General features: G+C 40.2%; 1 protein-coding gene and 1 long non-coding RNA gene across 15 annotated transcripts in view; one reads left to right on the top strand and one right to left on the bottom strand.

Annotated features, from left to right (window-relative positions):
* The window catches only part of LOC309621059, a 28,448-nt gene extending 11,833 nt beyond the window's left edge, over positions 1 to 16,615 (top strand). Inside the window, exons 2-3 of one of the 2 annotated variants that reach the window (XR_014239751.1) lie at positions 2,078 to 2,135; positions 8,436 to 16,615. This is a non-coding gene — a long non-coding RNA (uncharacterized lncRNA). Of the gene's footprint in view, positions 1 to 2,077; positions 2,136 to 3,631; positions 3,658 to 8,435 lie in introns of those variants that run through there. The other variant, XR_014239752.1, reaches the window with a different exon arrangement.
* A 797-nt stretch (positions 16,616 to 17,412) lies between these two features.
* ENOX2 (ecto-NOX disulfide-thiol exchanger 2) overlaps positions 17,413 to 20,599 on the bottom strand; it is a 261,630-nt gene continuing 258,443 nt past the window's right edge. For all 13 annotated transcript variants that reach the window (XM_082377872.1, XM_082377874.1, XM_082377875.1 and 10 more), the window contains one exon: positions 17,413 to 18,960. In XM_082377872.1, coding sequence (XP_082233998.1) covers positions 18,829 to 18,960 — 132 coding nt within the window. In that variant the 3' untranslated portion in view covers positions 17,413 to 18,828. The remainder of the gene's footprint in view (positions 18,961 to 20,599) is intronic.

A 20,599-nucleotide genomic window follows, 5' to 3' on the forward strand; every position in this document is an offset into this window, starting at 1 on the left:
ATATATATATATATACACCATGACACCATCACCACAATCAAAATGTAGAACATGCCTGTCACTTCAAAGGTTCTCTCACGCAGCTTTGTAAGTCAGTCCCACCATCTCTGGCCCCAGGCAGCTATGGATTTGCTTTATGTAACTATAGATTAGTTTTACCTTTTATAGCAATTGATATAAATGAATTCATACACTAGGTTTTCTTTTGTGACTGGCTTCTTTTGTTCAGCATGAGGATTTTGAGATTCATACATGTAGTAAGTGTATCAGTAGTATGTCCCTTTGTATTGCTGACTAGTATTTTATTGTATAAATACACACTATTTGTTTATTCTTCTGATGTTGGACATTTAAATTGTTTCCTGGTTTTGACCATTATAAATAAAACTACTATGAACATTCATATGTAAGTCTTTTTTGGTGAACATAGGTTTCCATTTCTCTTGGGTAAATAGCCATGAGTGGGATTTCTGAGACCTATGGTAAGTATATGTTTAGCTTTACAAGATGCTAACAAACTGTTCTCCAAAGTGCTTGTGACATTTTTTTTTAAGTAGCTAGAGATGATTTTATTCCCAGCAGCAATGTATGAGAGTTCCAGTTGATTTACATGCTCACCGACACTTGGTATTATTAGTCTTTTAAAATTTAGCCATTCAAATGGATAAGTAGTGGTATCTCATGGTGGTTTAATTTGCATTTTGCTGATGACTAATGCTATTGAGCATCTTCCTACATGCCCATTGACCATTCTTATATATTATTAGTGAAATATTTGCTTAAATCCATTGTCCATTTAAAAATTAGATTTCTGCTTTCTTATTATTGAGTTATAAGAGTTCTTTAATTTTGGATAGAAGTCCTATGTCAGATATTTGGATTGTGAATATCATTTTGAGTTAATTTTTGTGTATGGCATGAGGTGAGGGTTGAGGTTCACATTACATAATATGGATAGCAGTTGTTCCAGCACTTGATTGGACTGTGCTTGGAATCTGCTCTACTTCTGCACTTCCTATTATGTGAATTATTAAATAATCGATGTCATTAACTTAAGCCAAAAAGTATCTGTATGTATTAATTCCTTTGACCGCCTCCCTATTTTCCCTCTAACATTTCCACTGAGAATAGCAGAAGCATAGGGGAAATTACCTAAGTGTGTAAAACACACACACACATGCACAGAAGAGAGAGACAGGGAGAGAGACAGAGACAGAGATGTATTCCTGTTTACCCCAGAGCAATGACATACAGCATCATCATAGTTACACAACAGCCAGTGACAAAATTAGTTTAAATCCAAATTGTTTAAACTTCCTCCCTTCTTCTTTTAGCTTTAGCACATTTGACCCTGCTAACTCCAGGCCTCTTTCCAATTCTGTAACCTAAGCCCTCATTGTCTTCTGCTGGGTGCTCTATAACCACCTCCTTTCTGGATGTTTCTCTCCTGAGTCCATCCTGCCTGACTACTTTTTTTTGCAATGCTGCTTTCACTAAATTGTTCCTAAGCTCAGACCTTCACAATGCCCTGTTCTCTTAGCTTCATCAGGTCCAGACTCTTCTGTCTGGCTCTCAAGGCCCCACCTCTTCTACGTAACTTTCTTCCTAATAGGCTGGTGTTCTCGCCTTTCCATGGACAACCTGTATTAATCCTGCCACTTGACTTTTTGTTCCTGCAGTTCTCATCTTTCCTCACGTGCTACGTCTTCTACAAAGACTTCATTGAGGTCTCTACCCTAATCTCTTCTTTATATTGTGAATTTCTGTCACAACAAGCTCCACTCAGCCTGTGTATTTTCTTATACTGTTGCTATTATTGAATGTGTATGTCTTGTCTCCCCAGCTGGAATAGTGACTGTATTCTTCTGTCCCCACAATGCTAAGTACATAAATGCTTCCTTGGCTTATTTTACCATTTTTTCACAGATTAGAGTGTCAATTTAAAATTAAAGATACTTTTTACTTTTAGAATTGTCTTTTCATTTCATCTGTTGCCTTTGTTCTCCTGGAAAGAGGAAGGGCTTCTATGGAAAGACTGTTATGGCAACTCCATCCAAATTTTTGATTCTCTCCACAGGTTGGAGGCGAATGGGAAGCCAATATTCTCTAATTCCAGGCCAGAAGTGAACCAGAAGGTAAGAGACAGGTGGTTGAAGAGTGAATATTCTCTCCCTAAGACATCAAGGAAAGGCAAGAAGCAGGCCCCCTAATCTAATCCTTGGTTACCCTAAGACAAAGGCCACTCTCTTCAGAGGATTTTCTCCTGGCTGCAGTGGCTGCTGTTTCCTAGCTTTAACAAAGCGAAGAGAGAAACTTAATTGGGAAAACGCTTTTTAAAATTATTAAAGTGCACATAGAGAATAAATGAGGGAAAAAGTATGCAAGGAAACGCACTACTGCTTCCCTTTTTCTATCCCCACTGTCAGCGAAAGAGGTTCTCAGTGCACCCTCAGCTCCCAGTGGAGCTATTAAGGATAGCTCACTCCAGGGGACCCGCACTTCCCTGTGGAGCTGGTGAGAGAGTGGTATTTAGTTCCACACACTTGGCCCTGTACACATGCACACACAATCAGTCTCCTTAACCCTGTCTTTCCCTGTCCTTGTTCATAAAAATTCCTGTCTGATGTCATCAGTGATTTAATTTGCTGTGTCCATCTCACAGGACTGACCCTTGGGTTCCAACATTGCTGGTGAGGTATTTTAGTTGTTTACTGGCATAACAGGTATGCCCGAGGGACCACGAATCACCTGTGATTTTCAGCAGTCATTATACCAAACTTTCAATGGCATTAAATTCATTTAATATGTGGAGTCTCACCCTGTGAAGAAAAAAAAGGCTGTAAATACAATGCTTTCAAATGAAAGTAGTGTTTAGTATTTGACTGTCGTCCACTTTGTTTTGCTCCGTGGATTACTTCAGCTAGAATTTCTGGTACTGTAGAAAACCAGTTGAGAAAATAACCATCCTTTATGAGCAATTTTAGGTTTTCTAACCCTTACTGCAATCTTCTGCTTTAATTTGTTTTCCATTAGTACACGCTCAAGTGTAGTGAAAAGAAAGAGCACTGAGCTGGGAGAGGGAGACTGAGAACGTTCCAGCTCTGCCAGTCTCTCATTTTATGACCATGGTCAAGTCCTTTTCCCTCTCTGGGCCTCAGTTTCCTCATTTGTCAAAAGAGGGACTTGGACTGGATAGTCTTAAAAGGCCCCTCCAGCTTTGATATTTTGTAATTCCAATCAAATATGCTATTTTCATGGATTTTTAAAACACAAAACCAAATTTGTAACACTGGCATTAGCAGGTTTTTTAAAAAAGTCTTTCTTTTTTCTCAGTAATAAGCCTCAGAGGTGGGATTTCAAAATTAGAATTTCCTACAGGCTGCAGCCATAATGATAGAACCATCACAGGCGTGCTATTAGAGTTAATATTCTTATCCGTAGACATCTAGAGAAGCAAATAACGTTTGAAGATCTTTTTGCTGTTTCTTTGTGGGTTCTTTATCCAGAGGTGTTTATATGAGTGTATCTTTATATAATGAGTGGTAAGAAAAGTGGGAATGTAATGAGCAAAGGAAAATAGAGCCCCCTCCTTTTATCTTTGCCCCAACCTGTCTCTGTGATTGTTTCTCAGCGAAACCACTGGTGTTTTACAGCTTGGGGAGATCAGGTATGTACCGGCACTCATTCACTGCTAATAGGGGCTGCTAATAGTGTTCCCATCTCCTGTCAGGGCTGTCACAGTTGATTTTTTTTACATTTCTGTGAGTTCCATCAAGTTTAACAGCTGAAAATCAAGCTTATTAAGAAGCTCCCCAAGTATTTCAGCGTGGGCTAATTTTCCAAGGCTAGGCTTGGGCACAGAATTTAGTGAAGGGAATCTAGATATGGATCAAATAAGAACCAGGGACTTTATTCGCAGAACTTTGGGAGGAAAGAGGGAATTGAACGGTAAATGGAATGCCCCAAATGATGGTCTGTGTGTTTGGCAAAATTGCCCAATGACCTTAAGTATTCTGCTAAAGTCCATGCAACTACTTAATATACTGGCATATGCATAAAAGCAGCTCAGGAATGGTGAGAGAGTTTAATTCATTCACTCATTTATTTATTCTTTCATTTGTGCAGGTAAGACTCTAGGCTCTGCCATTCTTCGTGCAGAGAGGGCAAAGACTTTGGCAAGACAACCCTTGAAATGGTTTCCTCCTCCATTGCTGTCTGCTCCTTCACAGCCTCCTTTGTAATTTCCTACTCACCTTCCCAGTTTGTTAATATTGGGGTGCCCTAAGGCTTAGTTTTTGAATTTCTTTTCTTCTCTATCAATGCCCGCTCTCTTTGTGATTTCATCCAGTATTATATCTTTAAATATGATCTATATGCCAACAACTCCAAACTGATATTTCTAGCACAGACCTCTCCTCTGAACTCCAGAGTTATATATCTGCCTCCTTAACATTTTCACTTGGATATTAGTAGATGTCGCAAACTTAATAGGTCAAAAATGGAATTTCCCCTCAAATCTGCTCATCCCATGGTCTTCCCCATCTCGAGAGATGGCTCTCCATCCTTCCAGTTGCTCAGGCTGAAAACCTTGAGTCACCCTTGACTCCTCTCTTTGTCTGACACCTCACAACTAATCCATCAGGAAATCCTGATGGTTCCAACTTCAATAGCTACGTATCTCCTGTATTTGACCACTCTTGGACTCCAATGCTATCACCCTGAAGCTGTCATCATCCCTCTTTTGGATTATTGCAATAGCTTCCTCACTGGTGTTCCTGTTTCCCCCACCTCCGTCACCCCTGCAGTGCATTCTCAGTGTAGATTTCAGAACGATTCTTTTAACGGGTAGGTAGATCATGCTCTCCTCCACTCAAAACTCCCCAGTGCTCCTCATCTCACCAAAGGCTGTCAGGGTCTATAAGGTCCAACATGATATGCCCCCTCTCCTCCAGTTAACTCTCTGACCTCATCTCTTAGTAATGTCCCCCTCACTCACTCTGCCTTTATGTTCCTCAAGCACACCAGGTAATTTCTTGTCTCAGAGCTTTTGTATTAGCTGTTCCCTCTGGAGGAATGCCCCTCCCCTATCAGCATGGTGCATTCTCTCATCTTTAGGAGTATTCCCTGCTTTAGTTTTATATAACACATATCATCATCCAACATTATTTATATTATATATAATATTATATATATATGTTTGTATATTATATATATATATATGTATATATATATATATGTATATATAAAATATACATTTGTTGACTGCTGTATTTCTAGTTGCCAGAACCGTGGTAGGCACATAGGTGATCAATTTGATGAGTGAATGAATGAATGAATAAATGAAGGCATTATTCAAGCCTGAGTGACCAATGTCTGTGAGCCAGGCCTCAATGAGACAATAAAGGAAAGGTCATTTTGACTTGTAGTAATGTAGGATCGGGGGCCAACCCAACCTAGAGGCTGTATGTTTCTCAGTATCTGCTTAGATCAAATAATGGAATTGTAAAAATAATGTTTTTGCTAGTGAACTTATAATAAATATAAAACTATATACAACTTGAAATAATGGAGAAACTTGAAGTGTAAGCACTTAGCGTCAATCCAGTCAAGTTGCTTTATACTAGGAAGGTTTGCAGTGATAGCTTACTGTGATGGCTAATTTTATTTATGTGTCAATTTTACTGGGCCACAGAGTGCCCAGATATTTGGCTAAACATTATTTCTGGGTGTGTCTGTGAGAGTGTTTCTGGATGAGATTAACATTTGGATTAGCAGACTGAGTAAAGCAGATTGCCCTCCCTAATGTGGGTGGGCCCCATCTAATCAGTTAAACATCTGAGTAGACCAAAAAGGCTGACCCTCCGGCAAGTAAGAGACAATTCCTCCTGCCTGACTGCCTTTGAACTGGGACATTGGATTTTTATTGTCTTTGGACTCAAATGGAAACATTAGCTCTTTCTGGGTCTCAGGCCTGCTTGTTTTCAGACTGGAACTACACCATTGGCTCTCCTGGTTCTCAGCCCTTCAGACTCAGACTAGAAGTTTCACCATTAGTTCTCCTGATTCTCAGGCCTTTGGACTCAGACTGGAACTACACCACTGGCTCTCCTGGGTCTCCAGCTTGCTGACTGCAGATCGTGGGACTTCTCAGCCTCTTCTTTTTATGAGGCCTGGCTCATCCTGTGGCTCAACTTCAGTCGTTTCTGAGGCCCAGGGGGATTCCTGGCCTTTGATTCTCTGAGAGAGTGATGATGATAGCTCACGTGTACATCATGCTCCAAGCACTATAAGTAATTTATTTAAGCCTTATAACAACCCTATGAGGAAGATAATGTTATCATCCCCATTTTACAGATGAGGAAATTGAGGCATGGGGAGACTGAATAGCTTGCCCAAGGTCGAAAAGTCAAGACTTGTACCCTTGCAGTCAGCTTCTCTTAACATTATAAAGTAAATCCTTATAGCATTTCTCTAAATCTCCCTTGCTGAGACCAGTTCAAGTGCCCTACAGTCACCCCTAGGCAAGAGAAAGAGTCCTGATGGACAAGATTACCTTTTCTACCAACTTTAAAAGTTTAATGCTCTCTGGCTCTCACCCTTGCTGCCTCCCTTCTTTTCACTTGTCCTTTTCTTCTTTTATTTTTTCTTTCCTTCTCTCTAGTTCACTTCCTACCTTTTTGAAATTCATTTATTGACCATTTCCCCTATCTTCTTGATTACTTTCAACAGCAGGCGATAATATTGTCACTTTTCTGTCTTAAAAAAATCCTCTCTTGACTCGATTTTCCCTTTTAGCTTCAGACCCATCTTCTCATTCTTTCCTAAACCCCCTCCAGTCAGGCTTTTGCTCCCATGCCCACTGAAACTACAAGGTCACCAGTGCCCTTCACATTGCTAAGTCCAGTGGTCAGTTCTCACATTACTTGACTTGACTTCAGCATTTGAAACATTCACTCTTTCTTCATTCATATACTTTCTTCACTTGGCTTCTAGGATGCTACACTCTCTTGGTTTTCAATGCTCCTTTTCAGTATCACTTGCTGATATTTTTTATATCCCTGACCTTTTAACTTTAGAGTTCTCTTGGGCTCAGTCCTTGGACCTCGGTCATTCCCTTGGTGATCTCATTTAATTTCAAGACTTTAAATGCCATCTAAAAGCTGATGATTTCGATTGTATATCCTCATCTTGGATTTCTTCTGACCTTCAGATTCCTTTGTCCAACTGCCTACCTGAGATTTCTACCTTAAAGAGAGATAGGCATCTCAAAGTTAACACACCCAAATCTGATCTTCCTTCCCAAATCTACTCCTCCACAATCTCCCCCATCTCAGTAAATTCCAGTTGCTCAGGCCAAGAAGCTTCATGCCTTATTCCACTCTTTCCCTTATAGCCTATATTCAGTTATTCTGCATCTTCAAATTATACCTGGAATCTTTCCATTTCACATTAGTTCCAATTCTACCACCGTGTTTCAAAACTACCTTTATTTGTTTCTCACCTGGATAACTGCAATAGCCTCCAACTGGTCTCCCTATTTCCTCCCTTACCACTTATACTCTACTTTCCACTTAGCATCCAGAATAATCCTTTGAAAATGCAAGTTACTGTTGCATAATCAATGCCTAGAATAGTTGTCAGAATGTAGTAGATGCTCCATAAATATTTGCTGAGTGAATGAATGAATGAAGGAAGGAAGGAATCAAATATGGTCCTTGCAGGGAGGATGATAGGTACATGATCATACTACAGGGTGGACAGTGTTAAGTCTTACTTTGGAGGTACAGATAAAGGGTTCTTGGGAGCTCAAAGAAGGGAGAGGTCATTCAGATATGGGAAGGGAGTCAGGGGAATCCAGGAGGGCTTAATGGAGGAAGTAGCATTTGAGCTGGGACTTGAAGAATGGGTAGTATTTGGACTTGGGATGTAGGGGGAAGCACAGGGAGTTCAGTTAGGCTTAAGTAGGGTATGTGAAGGGTGGCAGAAGTGAGAAATAAGATTAGAAATGAGGTCTTTGGCCAAAGCATGAAGGTCCCTGAATGCCAGGTTAAAGATTTTGCCTTTAGGTGTGATATGAAATGGAGTGGATATGAAGGTTACAGAATTGGGTGAAAAAATTTGAGTCATAAATCAATGATTTTCTCTGATTTAACTTTCAGGTCTTTACTCAATTGTCTCTTATTTTAAGTTGTTTACAGACTTAATGATATAGTTCCTAACCTACTCCAGGTAAGAATCAAACAGGAAAAAGAGGGAGAAGATATTTAATCTGAAAACAGATACACCTCCAGGGAGAGAAGGGCTAGATGACTGCTAGAAGGAAGAAGATGGAAACCCTAAACTGTAGGCTTAGAACCTCTGTTACTGTACAATCTAATAACTTTTTCTTGCTTCCACATTTAAATATTCTTTTAATAACTTTTTTCTGATTACAGAAGTAATGCATATTCAATATAAGACACTTGGACAACAGAACAACACAGAAAAGAAATCCCTCTGTGTCTATCTACCATCTGGAGACAAGCACTGCAAACAATTTGGTATCACCCCTTTCTTTGCACGTATCCACAAACGTATATACATATATATTTACATATTTTAAACAAAACTTACATCATGTTGTGCAGATATGAAATAGACTGCTTTTCTCACTTAACAATAAACGTATCATGAATATTTCTGAAATTGACATCAGTTTTAATGGCTATATGGTATTCTCTTAGCCCTAATTTTGCTCATCTGGATTGTTTCTAATTATTTGTTATTAAATATCCTTCTTACATTCATCTTAGTACTTTTCTCTGCCATTTTTAAGGGATATATTTCTAGAAGTGAAATTGTTAGAATAACATATGACTACACTTTTAAAGTCTTCTCCCTTCTGAAAGGTTTTACTGTTCACACTCCCACCAGCAGAGAGGATGTGCCTATTTCCTTATGCTCAGGATAGCATAATTTTTTTTTAATGAGACCTTCTATTTAATTAAGAGCTTCACATCTAAGTCCTCAACTCTTATCTTTCCTACATTGTATTTATAGACATACCAGGTGAAATATAGTTGCATTTGAATTACTTAATTCTAAATATCAGTTAAGATATTTTACCTAATTATTATCACAACACACAACTCAAATTGGCTCCCTTAAGGGGTCAAGCATCTCATTTTGCCTGGAAAGTCTAAGTCTAGGCCTTGTGTCTCATCAAAATTAATAGTGGCAACGCTGCCACTCTTAAAACTTTCTCAGCTTTGAGTGATATATCTTATGGCCTCCATTAAAATTTTATTATTTTTATATAGTTTTAAAGGTTACTTTCCATTTACAGTTATTGCAAAATATTGGCTGTATTCTCCGTGTTGTACAATACATTTTTGAGCCTATCTTACACCCAATAGTTTGTACCTCTCACTCCCTCACCCCTATATTGCCCCTCCCCCCACTCCCCACTGGTAACCACTAGTTTATTCTCTGTATCTGTGAGTCTCCTTCTTTTCTGGTATATTCACTAGTTTGTTGTATTTTTTAGATTCCACATATAAGTGACATCATACAGTATTTGTCTTTCTCTGTCTGACTCACTTCACTTAGCATAATGCCCTCCAAGCCCATCCATGCTGCTGCAAATGGCAAAATTTCGTTCCTTTTTATGGCTGAGTAGTATTTCAGTGTGTGTGTGTGTGTGTGTGTGTTTGTGTGTGTGTGTATCACAACTCCTTTATCCATCCACCTGTTGATGGACACTTAGGTTGTTTCCATGTCTTGGCTATTGTAAATAATGCTGCTATGAACATTGGGGGATAGTATAAACTTTTATATTCATTTCCATTTTTGCTTAGCTTTTTCCTTTTGGGGGAGTTTTTAAGGAACTTTCAGGACCAGGGGACTCAGCCAATCCTGTCTGCTTTGCAGTCCTTGGTTGAGACCTTGGCATATTGCCTTTTCTCCTGAGCAGAATGGTACACTGAGGGCAGCTTTGCTTGACTACATCAAATGCTGATGCCCTAGGGACAATGAGAAGCACAACATGATTGCCCTGAGTCCATGTGCCGGGGGATCCATGAGAACCATGGGGCAGCTGCCTGCATCCAACCGAAATTGGCTGAGTCTCAGCCCTGTGGTGAGCAAAGCACACCCTCAGTGCAGTGCTGCTTCCTGGCCAGGGAAGGAAGCTTATTAAGGCTAAGAAGGGCAAGAGCCTATGAGATTGGCTGTTAGAAGCTGACATGTGTATTAGTCACTCAGCAGGGACCAGATGGGTAGGTAAGAGATGGGAGGGGGACTTGGAAGGCATTTGTATCTCTTGGGATCTATAGCCTGTAAATTCAGGGTAACATCTATCAGGAATCAATGTGTATCTTGATGCGTGTAAGCCTGTCCTGATGTTTCAGAGAGAAATGAAGAACCAGAGGGGCCACTCAGTCTCCGAAATGTGCACTTCTGGACCAATAGCCTTTACGTGAGTGAGATATACCTGCTTCCCTGTGAACGTGAGCTGAGATGCTTCTATTCCAGCCCTCCGTCACTACGAGTGAGTGGGGTGAGAACAGCCTGCTTTGGGGGTCAGACAGACTCAACAAGCCTCCTTTACTCCACTGCAGAGGACAGCCTCAAGGTTGCACACTAGCTGAAGCAGCTGCTGCTAGAGGCTCTGACTCCGATGCTGGATGCGGCAGAGCAGAATTATGCTAAGGTGACCATAGAGAGTCTTATTCCAGACAGGCCTTGGGGCTTGGTATCTGCAGTAGGTATGATTTTATTTTGTCTCTGTGCCCTTCCAAGTGAAGGAGGAGGGAGTCATGGGCCAACTGGGGGAAGAAGGGGTGAATACAGTTGCTGGAGGGTTCACATGGGAGATGGTGGCGATGAAGTGTCTCTACCTGTGGCTTCCTCCACCTTTGTCCCTCAGGACTTTCGCTGCCACAGGCCCTGCACTGTCTGTGGCTCGCCAAGTTGGTAACAGTGCAGATTCACGTTCTGAACACCGTGCTCATCAGCCTGGGCTGCCACGGTCTGATGGACCCTATCATGGCCCTACTCGGTTCTATTAGGTGAGCAAGAAAGAAAAATCTAGCCAGCAATGCCAGCATCCTCTCTCTCGCTGTCCCACTCATGGGACCCAGAGGTTGAGTGACTTGCCTAAGGTCTCAGGGCCAGTGACAGAACCGGGGGGTCCAATTCTCGTGACTTAGCTGTCTGATAAACCAAATGGCCATTTCATGGTAGTATTTCTCACTAGCATATTTGGGCAGAGGTTGGAGAATAGTGAGACAATACTGTGTCCTTTCCCCCAGGCTGTTAGGTCAGCAGAGGGGCAGGCACCTTTAGCCCTTCAGACCGTTGAGATTCAGAGTAACATCCCTGCTAGTGGTCCCACGAGCAGCTCTTAGCCCCAGCATTTCTAGAATGGTGAGCCTGGGTTAGCATAGCTAGTTATGGCTGCTGGAGGCTGGTTTTAGCCATTTAATGAGCAAGGATGTTTATCAGGGAATCAGCCCTTTCATTGTTCCATGTGTAGTTGAGTTAGTGGAAGAATATTCTTTCTCAGTAGTTTTCTCATAACTAACGTTTTTAGTTAATAGTCACCACAGCAAGGTCAGGACGGGTCAAGAACCCTCTGTTTAACCGTATGGGAATGGATGTGAAACATCTTAGAAATGTTTTCATTTAAATTGATTTTTTTAAAAAGATTGGTACTGGAAGGGGCATGTTTCAGTTATCTGGTAAACTCACTTAAATACCTCAGTGTCTTCTATTGCTGAATAAACAAAGCATGATTGCTTGTACTACCGGTGTTGCTAAGTGCTGCACACGCTTCTGTGTGTGTGTGTGTGTGTGTGTCTGTGTGTGTGAGTGAGGGAAAGAGAGGCAGAGGGAGAGGAAGCGGGAGGGGGAGGGTGAAGGAGCTTATTATGTGAAAAACACTGAATTCAACATTCCAGGATTTTCTCTCTTGGACTATATGGTTCTGGTCCATTGGGTAGAACATATTTCGTTAATGTATTAAAACCCACTAATCTTGATTCTTAGAGCTCCTCTTCAAACTCCTCAAGGACAGGTACACTCTCATATTCATCCTTGCATCCCCTATTGCTGGTAGAATGTCTTGGACAGAATAAGCACTTGAGCAACGTTTGAATTGAAATGTTGAATTTCATGTCTTGAGGTCCAGCCACATGGAAACAAACTGTTTTACTGGTGTGGGTACAAAACTTTTTTTAAAAAATGGGAATAAGATAATGTCTTATATTTTGTTTCTATTTTTTAACGTGTTTAGAATTTGTTGTCTTTTTATGATTCCAACCACACATTGGACTTCTCTCCAACAACTCCCAGATCCCTTTCCTTTGCCAGAACTGATGGTTTGGAGACTAACATCTTGTGAATAGCATTTGTCTCATTTTCTCCTAAATGCAGTACTTTGTGTTTGCTCACATTGAAGCTCATCTGTCACTTCTTCACCCAGAAATACAGACTTGTGGGACTCTCCTGCCAGTTTTGTATTGACTTAGAATTTCACCATTTCAAAATGTACAAAAAAATCAGTATCTCTATCATTTGTAAAATTTATTGCTACTATGTGATGGGCACTGTTCTAATTTATAAACATTAATATATTTAATGAAACTAATCCTGGTCCCACTTTGGGGGCTCTCACTTTATATTTCATCAACCTCCTCTATCAGGAGTTTTTTTTTTCTTAACCTAGAGACTGTGGGAAGAACTTAGGAAGTGTGTGAATTTGAATGGAAAAAATACGTTTAGATTTTCACTAACCTCTAACTGAAGTTTAGAGTTTTCTTCCATTATAAATGTAGGTAAACAAAGTACAGAAGTATTAGCAGTACCTGTGACTTTTTCACAAGTATCACAGATATTATCATATCACAAGTTATTGCAGATTTTTTGAAATATTTATGTTTATCTACTTCAGAATTATAGTAGTTATTAGACCTGTCATTACACATTGATATTTAATGTGTTATAGGAGCACATACACTACTATGTCACACGTGTGTTTTGATAATGGTATTATTTCAATACAGTTGGTTTCCTTTGTATTTTATTTCATGTATTTAAAAATGTTATTCTGATAGAGAGTTCACAGGCTTCACCAGATTTCCCAAGGGGTACATGGCACCAAAAATTAAGAACCCCTCCTTTATACTCTCTCAGCCATACTAGGCAGAGGCTGGAGCTGAAGGGTGGTGGAGATTGGGAGGACTCAGAGGAGTCCTGCATTCTCACTGCAGCTCCACCATCCACGTTGCTGTGTGACCTGGGGTATGGCTCTTCTCTTTCTGAGACTTGTTTTCCTTCATGGCAATAATGGGGAGGGAACCATCTGCCCCTGCAGGGTGTTGTGAAGATCAGATGACATAATGTCTGTGTACAGAGTTGGTTTGAAAACACTTTGAAGCACAGTATGAGGTATTTGTTGAGGAATATTAATGAGTTAAGGTTGCAGAGGTCTGATGCCCCAGAGATCTATCAATTTTAGGGTAATCTAATATTCAAACAGACTTGGAGTGAGCACAGTTAGGTAAAGAACACTCTTTCTTATGTCCTGCATCCGTTTTCTACCCAAGATCTGAGATCATCTCCATAAGGTTATACAGCCTTGAATGCTTGTACTTGTGTGTGATCAATTCCTTTTCCTTCCTTCTGTTGCCCTAAGTAATTGCTTCAGTATGCCTTTGAGATCTTCCACCCAGATAGAAAATTTAGGCAAGCTGAGATCTTCAAAGCTTCCTTCCAAACTGGAAGAATGGAATGATGTTATGGATCTTGGGATATGGTAGAGAAGATTAAGGTCCCTCTGGCCGCCTTGTTTATGACATGTGGTCTGTCCTGTGATAGGAGGGGTAAAATTGGAAGTTTACTGGAGACTGTATCATAAGACAGCAGAAGGAAGTTTCTTCCCTATGTCAGGCTTGGGCCAGGCATTACTTACCTCTGATGGAGCATCGTTCGGTAAAATCTCTGAATTTCTCTGAACCAGCCAGTCTCATTCTTCTTTTGAGTTACCCTGTGGCCCTATGGGATTCCCAATAATGGAAAGGTAGCTCTGGTGTCATTAAAGCATTGTTAATATGATTATTAGTTGAATAATTATTATAGCTCCTTATTGAGCATGTATTTTGCCAAGCATAGTTAGTAATGGGCACTTTACACTGAGCAAAGCCTCTTAAATGACCCTTTGAGGGAAGTACACTTAGATTTCCACTTTATAGATGAAAAAACAAAGGCTCAGAGAGGTTAAGTGACAGTGTTAGAAAGTGGCCTTGGGGACCATGGTATGATAGAGAATAAATTGAAGCCAGGCAGATTGGGCTCAAATCCTGGACTTTGTCACATACTAGCTGTTTACCTTGGGCAAATAATTTAACCTTTCTGAGCCTGTTTTCTCCTCTTAACATATTTCACACTTCCTGACATTTGTGAAGCCTTCCTTGATGTCCCTCCTGCAGTACCTTGTACATGACTGTGTCATTTAGCAGGCATCCCCACCAGAGTGTCCACTCTTGAAGGAAGAGGTCATATTTTGTTCCCTTTTGAATTTTAGGACCAAGGCTTGTACATACCAGGTTCTCTATAATGGCATGTGAATGTATTGAATACAACGTAGGGTTTATAATAATTCTTAGCAATTAGGTTGATATGAAGGTTAAATAAGATACTGGGCCATTAGAAAGTTTTGAGTTTTCAGTTGGGCAGACCAAGATTCAAATCTCATCTCTGCCTTTTAGGGACTTCTCAACTCAGAGTCTCAGCTGAAAGAAGGAAGTGCTATCTACGTTTGTTTCACAGTTGTAGTAAACGATGAACGATTTAAGTTCAGTGTGTTAAAGCCTACCCTTCTAGCTCCCTGAGGGCAAGGGCCAGCCATGCTCCTTTTTTTTTTTAACATCTTTATTGAAGTATAATTGCTTTACATTGTTGTCTTAGTTGCTGCTGCATAACAAAGTGAATCAGCTATATGTATACATATATCCCCCTATCCCCTCCCTCTTGCGTCTCCCTCCCACCCTCCCTATCCCAGCCCTCTAGGTGGTCACAGAGCACCGAGCTGATCTCCCTGTGCTATGCGGCTGCTTCCCACTAGCTATCTATTTTACATTTGGTAGTGTATATATGTCCATGCCGCTCTCTCACTTTGTCCCAGCTTACGCTTCCCCCTCCCCGTGTCCTCAAGTCCATTCTCTACGTCTACATCTTTATTCCTGTCCTGCCCTTAGGTTCTTGTATACCACAGTGTCTGGCAGAGTGCCTGGGACTGAGTTAATGTTCCGAATATGTTTAAACAGCTGAATTTCCTTTCTTGAGGCCCAGCAACATGATGTAGCCCCACAATTCTAGGTGTGAACACAAAAACATTTTTCTTAAAATGAGAGCAAGGTCACGACTCATAATTACTTTTGACTGAACCGTAATCATAACTCTTTATTGTGAACGCACTCTGGGCTAGGCACTGGCTGAGCAATTTTCAGATACTATCTTGTTGAATCTTTACCACCACTCTCTGGGGAAGGTACTATTTCTCCTTAATTACAAAAATGGAAGCTCCCATTGTGTCCACAGGTGGGAAATGACTTTAGGCAGCATGAGAGCATAACAGGTGCTCAGTAGATGGTAGCAGTTGTGGTGAAAAGTGAATCCAGATCTTTTTGATAGACTGTCCAAGACAGCTAAGAATCCCAAGGGCTCACCCAGTCCTACCAGGTGAGTCAAAAGGTCTTGCACATCTATGCTGTCTTTTCAAGTAACATAGTTTATTCTGCATTATATGAAAAGCATACATTTTGGGACACAATTAAATATGAAACACTGTATAACTTGAACACAGATATGTGTCCAAGATTTGCTCTGAAAACTAACTTTTCCATTTGCATTGAAGACATTTAACAAGCAACTTGGTAATATTAAAAAATCAGAACTGGTGATGTCACAGGACTAGGAAGGGAGATGAAATAATCATTTGTAAAATAAAAGAATGCTTCTATTAATTATTATCTGGAAAAATCTAACTACTGTATCTCCTAAAAATAACAAAACAGTAAAATTTCAAAATTCAGGAGGAACAACAGAACAATAAATAGCATTTGTAAGGAAAAAATAGCTTCTTTAATAGATTTCTATGGTGAATGAAAAGGATTGTGAGAGATGGTATGTGCTGCAATTTGATTATGTAATATAATGCAAACATACTCTATTTTTTTTAACACTGCTGTAGCATTCTCCTTTACTCTTTTTTTTAATAGATCTTTATTGGAGTATAATTGCTTCACAATACTGTGTTAGTTTCTGTTGTACACCAAAGTGAATTAGCCATATGCATACATATGTCCCCATACTCTATTTTTATACATTTTTAATAACTCTGGACTAGTGCATTAGGACTTTCCAAAGAAACAGAACCAATGGGATGTATATATACATACATATATATGTATATATCTGTATGTGTATACACATATGTATATGTGTGTGTGTGTATGTATATATATATATATATATATATATATATATATATATATTTATTTATTTATTTATTTATTTATTTATTTATTTATTTTAAGGAATTGGCTGATGTGATTTTGGGTGCTGGCAAGTTTGATATTTTGCAGGGCTGGCTGGCAGTCTGGAAATTCTGGCAGGCGTTAATGCTGCAGTTTTGAGTCCAAAGCAATCTGGAGGCACAATTCTTTTCTCCTTGGAGGACTTCATTCTTTTACAACTGATTGGATGAGGCCCACCCACATTATGGAGGGTAAGATATGTTACTCAAAGTCTACTGGTTTAAATGTTAATCACATCTCAAAAATACCTTCACAGCAACATCTAGACTGGTATTCAACCAAGCAACAGGGCACTACAGTGTAGCCAAGTTGACACAAAATTCACCATTACAACTAGTATATTCAAGTACACGTGGACTAAGTTGGCAGGAATAATAGGAAGAGAGTATTTGTACTACAAGTACATCAAGTGAAGGAGAGCAAGGGGCCTGGGTGTGGCAGTTGTTGCTTTAAATGCATTTTATTTAACTTATTTAAATAAGAAATAATTGATAAGTGGCAAATTTCCCCTGATTTCATAGGTGTTATTAAAACAAGGCATTGCACAACCCCTGAGACTGATGAATCAAAGCCTTCTGTAGCGCTGATGACAGAGATGCTTCAGTGAGGAAGCTACTGTAAAAATAACCCTCGCTTCCTGCTGGTGGCACAGCTGGTTGCTTAGGGGGAAGCCAGCTTTCAGCATGAATGGGCTGCTGTGGAATCCTGTTTCTAGCTGTCAAAGCAGAAGGTTTAGCATCTTCTTCCAATATTCTGGTAACTCAAAGGAAGAAATTGAGATGATTTACTAAAGGATTACTTAAGAGAGCAAGCAATTCAAAACAGGACACCAAACTGAGGTATAAAAAAGGAATATTTATCTTTTAAAAATACAACTTTGAACACTACTGACATCTGATTTACAAAGTATTTTTGTGAAATACTCTTCACTGGCTTTGCTTACTTAGTACATTCTCTTATTTTCAATCAAGACTCAAGGGAGGGCATGCTTATGTTATTACAAGCACCACCAACACCACAGAAGAAAAGACCATCTCTGCCTCAGGAAATTAGTCCCCAGTTCTCATCCTTTCCATTTCTTTTCCATCAACCAGGACTTCCTGACTGGTCCACGCACACTCTGCCATTGTAATCTGCGGATGGGCACCGCAGAACTGGAGGAGTCCCAGTTCTCAGCACTCCAGGTGGAGCCGACCTATTTGTGCAAAGCTTCACACACCCTAGCCCACTATTTATTCATTACCAGGAATTTTCTATTAATACTCATATCAACTCTTTGCAGACATTCAGCATGAAGTAAACATAGTATTTACAGCAGTACATGGTTTGCAATTCAACACACTGACAGCAGAAGAAAAGGGACCACCAGACTTTGTAAGAAGACGAGAGGGGAAGCATATCAAAATAAATCCCTTCTGCTAATGTGTATGTGTGTGTGTGTGTGTGTGTGAGCACACACGTGTGTTTTAATTCATAGAAAACTAAACATGCCCTCCTTTAAAAGCAGGCTATTTACAAGGTGATTCTGAATACCACATACACATGCCAGTCATACTGGACACTTGTTTTCTGTGAATACATCTAGCTTTTTTTTTTAAATTCTGAAATAAACCTTTTATCTGATACATTAGAGAAAATAACTTTGAAACATTTGTCAACTTTTCATTCACAGTAATTTTGTAAAAAGCCACAAACCATGCTTTGTCTTTTAAAAGGTGAACCTGGTCAAGCACCTTCTAGAAGACACTGATGTGTTATTCACTTACTGGCCTACTGGGAATTGGAAAGACAATGTCAGTTATGCAGTCCCTAGTGCTCCTCTCATTCCTCTCACCACTAGCAACATTAATGTGAAGAGAAGTTCTGAAACACAAATCACATATAAATCATCAAAACATTTCGGTTAACAGTGTTTAAAAAATACTCAAGTCTACAACAGTAGTACAGACACTGAAAACACCCCAAATACTCTGTAGCCTCAGGCCTTTTTAAATACTACTAATAAAAAGAGACAACCAATTGACAGAAAAGGAGGAAGTTACAGCACTTGAGGTTTGAGTCAATTTCTTTATAGGGCCTGTAGCTTGAGGTGCTGCTCTAGGATCCTTATTTTAACTCAAAAGATATTCCAGGAATGAATTGACAAATTTAAAGCAATTTCCACTTGAAAATGATTGAAAATACAAATCACTTTCTAAGCTTGTCCAACACACATTTATTTTCAGGATCCCAGGTTGTCAGGCAAAGGGATTCAGGTCAGTTTCAAGCCCTCAAAGCCACAGAATTTCCATCTCTTCTCCAGACTGGCTCCAACTCCAGTCATTTCCTGCTTGAAGGTATGCTGGAGTCGGCTCATGAGACATTCCACATCACTGGTACAGATCTGTGGGACAGAGAGTACATCTCCATTCAAAACCAGTCCCACCTTCCTAATCTGGCTCCCCACCCCCCCGCAATGTTGCTTTAGAATGCTGACGCGCACGTGTGTGTGCTAGGCGTGGTGTCGACCTTCCCTTCCCTTCCCTGTGCATGTGTATGTGTCGGTTGAGTGGATTCCAGGTGGAAGCCTTCTTCTGCTTGGACCGCCTGAGCCCACTGAGATTTCTTTTTGTTTCTGTATTTCATAACTGCTTTATTTAGGTATAATTTACATATAATAAATTCACTTATTTTACATGTACACGTTGATGAATTTTAGTAAAGTTATACAATAGTGCAACTGTCACCACGATTCAGTTTTAGAACATTCCATCACCCCCCCCCCACAAAGGTTCCTTTGTGCCCCTTTCCAGTCAATCTTTACTCCCAAACCCTGACTCAGATTTTTTTCACTGTGGTTTTGCAGTTTTTGGAAATTTCATATATGTGTAATTGTACAATATATAGTCTTTTGTGACTAGTTTCTTTCACTTAGCATGACGTTTTTGAGATTGATCGCCACCAAGCTTTCTCTGGGAAAGAGCTGGTGTCAGTCATGCGGAGAGGCTTGGGTCTGCAGCCAGCTGAATGATGGCTTATCAGTGCTGGCGATGTTACGTTCAGGCCCACTGAAGCTACAAAGCCTTTGGGAAAGAGAGGGAGGCAGAAGTGGCTGCCACCAGAGCAGAAGTCTTCACACACGTCTTAGTTCACAAAGGAAAAGTGACAGGAATAGAGAATGCTCTGTGTTCCTACTTCTCTGCTCCCTCTCCCCACTCCTCTCTCTCTCTCTCTCTCTGTCACACACACACACACACACACACACACACACACACACACACACACACACACACCCCAACATAAAAACAAAAACAAATCTGTTGACCCTTAGGGTTTGCTTCATCTTTATGTTAGTAGCACAGTAGCAACTTTCCTAACTGTGAACCTGGGCACTAGGGCTTGGCTGAAGAGCACTACGGGATCCTTAAAGAAATCCCAAGTTGCTGTCACAGCGAATATTTCTAAAGGTGGTAGGAGGGACCCCCAAATTCTTATAGTACCATTGCAGGCTCTCTTTGGGAGGCCCTGGTACTACCCTGGCAGGAAGCTGCTCAGGAGGAACTGGCACCAGACTAGGAGTGAGGTCACGCCTTTTCCCCAGTGTTAGTAGTGGACTGTATCCAGTTAAGTGAACGAAGCACACTGCACAGTATCATGTAGAGTTGAATCCCCATTTCAAAAAACATAAATCTATAATGCTTATAGATATATACATACAATATAGGTGCAGCAGATGTATAAAAAAGGGTCTGAAATAAGATATGCCAAACTGTTAACAATGGTTATCCTTGAGAGATGGGACTGTGGGGAACTCTCCCTTTGCCTTTACTGTAGTTCTATATTGCTTACATTTTAAAGAGAATATGTTTGCATTATTTTTGCAGTTAAAAAAACTGGGTCGTTTTTACTGACACAGAGTTCAGTTTCAAACGACCTCAACAGACCACTTGGTCCTGGTGCTCACATTGAATCCCTCCCTTCACTGCCAAATGGGCTGGCCGCTTAATTGCAGAATAGCATCACTTCCCAGAGATAAATGCCAG

Source organism: Balaenoptera borealis (genome assembly GCF_965194805.1).
Source record: "Balaenoptera borealis genome assembly, chromosome: X".
Classification (NCBI taxonomy): Eukaryota; Metazoa; Chordata; class Mammalia; order Artiodactyla; family Balaenopteridae; genus Balaenoptera; species Balaenoptera borealis.